The 6000-nt window shown below is 31.2% G+C and overlaps 1 protein-coding gene across 1 annotated transcript in view; it reads left to right on the top strand.

The window, feature by feature from the left end:
* Window positions 1-485: 485 nt before the first annotated feature.
* The window catches only part of LOC150098486 (eukaryotic translation initiation factor 3 subunit G-like), a 72467-nt gene continuing 66952 nt past the window's right edge, over window positions 486-6000 (top strand). The window contains exons 1-2 of the mRNA XM_090404642.1: window positions 486-552; window positions 659-717. Of these exons, the coding sequence (XP_090260768.1) occupies window positions 536-552; window positions 659-717 (76 nt within the window). The 5' untranslated portion in view covers window positions 486-535. The remainder of the gene's footprint in view (window positions 553-658; window positions 718-6000) is intronic.

The raw sequence follows: 6000 nt of genomic DNA, 5'->3' as shown, positions 1-6000 counted from the left end.
TTAAACGTGCAGCAAGGAGTCCTAAATCCGAATTCATCATTAAGTATGACATAAAAATTTGTTCATCGCTAGCTTTAACTGTTTTTTTTTTCTGTTTATGAAATCTCATTATATTCATAAGAAATTTACCAACCAGTGGCCATAAGCTAAACAACAAATATTATTTTACAGGAGAAGCTGACGATTCGACTTTAAGCATTATACTGTAATTTCGCGTTTTTGTGATTTACTGAAAATCTATTCAGTAGATTTTCAATAAATCATTGCCACATTTAATGGTTTAAACACAGAATGTGTTTAAACCATTTCATAAATTTGTTCTTTGACGCTAATATATTCATAACTAGTTATAAGTTGGTCGTCTTTATATTTTTCGATATATCGATTAATGCAGCCAAAAAGTTCCCGGTTATTTTAAATTAACCGGGAAATTTTTAATGTAAGTTTCCCAATTGCCAGAATATTAGCGCCCTCTTTATAAATTGCCGCCATGTTTTCTCGCTTGTGACACGATATCTCTGTAGAGAAAAGAAAAATGCCTTCTGGAATAGAGTATGGGAGTGTTGAAACATACTTTGTTGTAGTTATCATGTATTTTTATAAATTATTATAACTTTGAATTTGGGCTATATTATACAATGTAAGTGTTTTATTTCAGCGCTCTGCCTAGCTGGGCTGATCAAGTTGAAGAAGGAGAAGATGCACCTGATGATTTAGGTAAGTTAATCTTGCGGTGTCTTCGAAAGCTGAGATAAGTTTTATTATTTGAGAATGTAGGAGATTAATGTGAAAGTTAGAAATAACAATGAGGTGAGTACTTTTTTTTTTGTCCCAGGATAACACAACTAAGTGATGAAGAGGGTTGCCTCTTTTCATCATTACCATGAATCTAAAGATTTTAGGATTAGGCAAACTAAAAAACGCTAAAAGTTAAATTTTAACGGCTGTGTCAATGAGCTTACACAGTTATTTTAATTTTCAAGATTTTTTTTTTTTTTAATCTTCCGATTTCCTTGCTTGGAAGACTAACATATGTTGTAAGTTTGGGCGCCATTTGCTTGGCAGTTGACTCACAAAAATAAGAAATTAAATTTTTTTTTTGTTTTAATAATTAATATATGTTACTATTTGTATCATAAATTATTTTTGTATAATTAGATATAATCATTGCATAAGTTACTTTTAGTTATTTTTACCTTCCAAATTTGATTATCTGAAATGCTTCTGTATACATATTATTAAAGATAAATTATTCTTGTCACAGAGTAAAGATTTCACGAGAGAGAGACTGATTAAAAGCAGTTTTGAAAAAGTCATTTCTGCCTTTACAATTTGCAACTATTACAAGTGAGCATATATAATAAATTAGCTAGAATAAGCAATTTCTGCCAGTGTCTCAGTGTACTAAAGATAAGTGAGATAAAAATTGAAATAATAAATATTACTAGCCAGCTAATCAAATACAATATTGAAATGGATGAATAGCTGAGAAATCAAGGGCTGATTTGAGTATAATTAACTTGCAAGAAGTAATAATGAAATAATATTGAAATTTGTGCTTATGCTTAAGACCTCAAATTTCAACATATATTTTTTAGAAAATTAAAGATCTGAAGATGTGAAATTATCTAAAGTAGATTATTTATAGTAGAATATCATTTACAAGCAACTCGCAGAAATAGAAGCCAGAACACAAGCAGGAAATAACTTGGCTTTGTGACATCTATTATTTCCAGTATTCATAAAAAGAAATTACATATTCTAGATGGAAACGGTTGAGTGAGGTATTGAAAGAATGGATGAAAGCTTTAGTGTTAAATAAATATACTAATCTCAGCACTGAAAAGACTAAAAGCACTACTGTGAAGATGATGGAAATATAGCCTCTAGGAGTATTAGATGAACTGGAAATCAGAGCTAGAAAACAGTGGGAAAATAAGATTCAAAACAAAAAATTGAAAATTCAAGAAGCTCATGAAGAACAAATGCAAAAGAAATTTTGGTCTAGCCACAATTGATCATTTATAAGATTACATATCATCAGGTTTATTTCTAAACATAAATTATTGAGTTTTTGTAAATTTTCTTTTAGTTACCAGACTTATAGATTCTAGGGTGAAGTGAGATGAAAGACAGGTATATGCATAATTCCTCTATTGGAGTGTGCCATGGCAGTGGTTTTGAAAAGAACACTGTTGGGTGGCACAAGGAAGATCATGTTTCCTTAATGCAAAACAAATTCCATGCAGGTGAGTTATATAGTATTACAGAAAATATACAAACAACAAGAAGCAGGAATTATAGTATTAACAATAAATTGCAGGATGATTGAAGATAGTCATTTCTGTTTTGACTATACTTGTTTGATTGTTTATCTGAAATAAAAATTCTATATTGATACGAACAGTTCACATTGACATGATAGACTAGAAACAAAGGTGTATATTGTTTAACAAAGTTACCTTAATTGCATATCACACTTTTTTTTTTAGATGAATAAAATGAAATTGACTTTTTTTTTTTTTTTTTTTTTAAATTCAATATATTTGATTTAATGCCTGATGCAAACACTAGTATAAGTTTGATTTTAATTGTAGTACAAACAAAAGAAAAAAAACTTGTATTTTAACGATGGTGATCTCTCTAACCTTCAAATAACCATCTTTCTTCTATTTAATTACTTATCACAACAATACATGTACAGTGGTATCTCACTAATCCGCACCTCTTTAGTCCGAACCCTCCAGTAATCCGAACTGCGGTTTGAAAGAAAAAAAAGTTTTATTTATTACGTAATATTATTTTGTGTACTATTAATAATTAAGGATGTAGCATTCTCAGTTGCTGCTGCTTGGGAAGCCGTCGAACCTGAGGCAATTCGAGCGTCATGGGAAAAAACTGTGGCCTTCTAGAATTTGCCAAGATAACTACGTTGATACACAAAAAGATGAAATTCAAAACGTACATAATTTGGTTTAAAAATATAAATTCAAATGTTGAAGTTTCACAAACAGATGTTACGGAATGGATTACAGGTAGAACCGAAAGTGAATTCGAAATCAAATCCTACGCTGAAATTATAAATATAAACATGATCCTACAGAATGAATTAGAAGACGATGCTGACGATAAAGGACTCGAAGAATAAAAGTAAAACATGAAGAGGCAGTTGACAGTTTTAATATGCATATAGAATGGACTAAGCTGAATGATATGCTATTCCACAAAATTTTATTGCTAATGCAGCTCCAAGAAGAAGCATTCGAAAAAAAGTTTAGCTTCCAAGAAGCAAAAGAAAATCAGTGACTTTTTTTACAAAGAAATAAATTTTTTTGTGTTATTTTGTGAAACTTTTTTTCCGGGATACCCTCTTTGTGTTGTCTACAAGAAAGTGATATTTTTTACGCAAATTAAGTAATGTATTGAACTATTCAATTTTATTAAATCAGAACCCTCAACAATACAGGTACATACAAACTAATTTTTACTAAAATAAACTTGTGTACGGTATTTTTTTTTATGTTTTACATTACAGTACAGTAGCTTTTTTTTCTATCAGTTACTTCATTTATTTACATAATTAAATTGATGTAACATTAGAACCTGATTATTTTTGTCTTAAACGCTAGTTATTGTTGTCTCTTGGGGGAAAATTCACTAATCCGAACGAGCACGGTTTTTAATAGTTCGGATTAGCGAGATAGCACTGTATATGAATTTGTCTTGGATGCCGTGATAATTATTAGCATGCACAAAAAAAAACTTTACTTAATATTCTGGAACAGGATAGTATGTTACCTGAATCCTTGAACAACACTGTGTAAACGATATTCAGATTATCATACTCTCGGTTAACTGACTAGCAAATAAATATAGATAGATAGGTTATAACATTATTCTTGTTTTTTTTTTAAAAAAAAAAACGTGATATTATTTTTAACTTATATAATCAAAAATAATACAAAATTTTTGTATGCTGCAAGTTTTTAGAGATAGTTGCATTAATTTTAATTTGTTCCTTTTTGATTTGGGTCATTCATAATATATAGGATATCCTTTTAGAATTTAACATAAAACTGACCTTTGAACACAATTGCTAATAGTATTATATGTACTGTAAATTAAAGTAGAAATTTTTTAATTTGCAGATTTCGTGTTGTTGCTATCTTAGATGGACTTAAATCTCTAGGTAGAAAGCAGACACTATAGCACATGAACTTTATTTTTGGAGAAATTATTTTTCATGTTCCTACCAGATTTTTTATCATCATCATTGTGTGTATCAAGGATTTAGGCCTAGCATGTCCTGTTCCGGCCTTAGAAGGCCTCAGATTTTTTATAGAAATTCATTATAGTAATGAAGATGTTATATGAATGTGAATCAATGGTAAATCTCGGATTGGGTGATTTGACAAATATTAGGGGGACGCAGTCAAGAAATATTAGGTTTTTTACCATTTGTTTTAATTCAGTTTTTACTGAATTAAAACTTATTTTGCATTATGATTCAAAAAGTATATATATACTGGGTGCTCAAAATAAAGTATCCCTGTTTAAGGCCTTGTGGAGCACTCTCCAGTGATCCAACTACAGCATTTGCATGCAGGAACACATTCTACATCATTCAGAAGTGATATCCTGCCGGGCATGGATGTTTGTGATTGTCTGTGAAAATAGTGGTGGTGGTAGATGGCGTTGGATGTAGATGATGAAAGTAATTGCAGCTAGTGGAGTGGTGGAAACGGAGAGTTGTAGAGTAGGTGCCCTCCCTCGATTTCGACTCCTTGGAGGTGCTATGTAATAATAATAATAATAATAATATCTGAAGGGAGTGGTAGTTCCAAAATTCACCACCGGGGATGCTATAAATAGTAAATGTACCGAATTCGCATATCACACAACTTGGTGGGTGCCAGGGGAAGTTTAACAAGATGGATACAGGATTTTTCCCTTCATTCTGGTTGTTAATCCCATTTATAGTGATGGCACTAACCTTGCCCCAACTTGCTTTGCTTGTAAAGCTGTATTACCTAAACAATTGCAATGCTGTTGCTACACTCCACAATTTCATAACCTAAACAAATATAAACTAGGTTCAATATATCCAGGTGCTCTGGCTACGAATGATTAGTCATTTTGAAGAAATGGGATTGTTGGGAGGGACCTGTTCTTGCAGTGCACATGCTATATCAAGACACATGGATGTGCCTTACACAACTCTCTGGAAATTCCTAAGTGAATGCAGTTGCTACTGCTGTTGTGGAGCAGGCCATGAATTACGCCGTCGGCTCCTGCAGTGTGCATGCTATCAAGACACGTGGATGTTCCTTACCTGGTTTTTGTTTTATTTTTATGTTGGGCCCATACATGAGAGGTTGGTTGATCAACCTCTATAAATATAAAGTATAGATATAAAAAAGAGATAAACATTTATTATCATATAATAAATGAATGAAACAGTAATTATCAGAAATATCACAAATAGTATATCAAAACAATGACTTATCTGTAAGCTCACATTCAAGCTGTCACTTCATTACCACCTGGCAGATCTATTCTGTTCTTTTCTTAATTCTGAATGCTTCATTCCCTGCAAACAGTAGCATAGTTTTTCGCATTATTCCCATTTGTACAGATAATTTCTTGATAACAAAAATATTATAAACCTGAATAATATATGAACTTATGCAGATTAATATTTGAATAATTATATTTGTTTTCATGTGATTTTTGGTATTAAGAGAAAGGAATTCCATATAAATATGAATATTATCATAACCTTTTGACATTTTAAAATTTATTTTCTGGAAGTTATGAATGACTTATTTTGTAGTCCTAAGTGAGTGATTCTTAAAGCTAGATGCTTTACTTCCAACAGTAAGGTATTATGGTTGTAGAGGTATCTGAGTGAATGGTGGTATAACCTTTCACCTCGTTCCCCTCTATACAAATGTATATGCATGTGTGTGTGTGTATACTCTATAAATATAAAGTATAGAT

The sequence above is a fragment of the Typopeltis vanoorti genome, chromosome 15, assembly GCF_054136105.1.
Source record: "Typopeltis vanoorti isolate ZY-2024b chromosome 15, IOZ_Tvanoo_1.0, whole genome shotgun sequence".
In the NCBI taxonomy this organism is placed as follows: Eukaryota; Metazoa; Arthropoda; class Arachnida; order Uropygi; family Thelyphonidae; genus Typopeltis; species Typopeltis vanoorti.
This window is presented reverse-complemented; position numbering and strand designations above follow the sequence as displayed.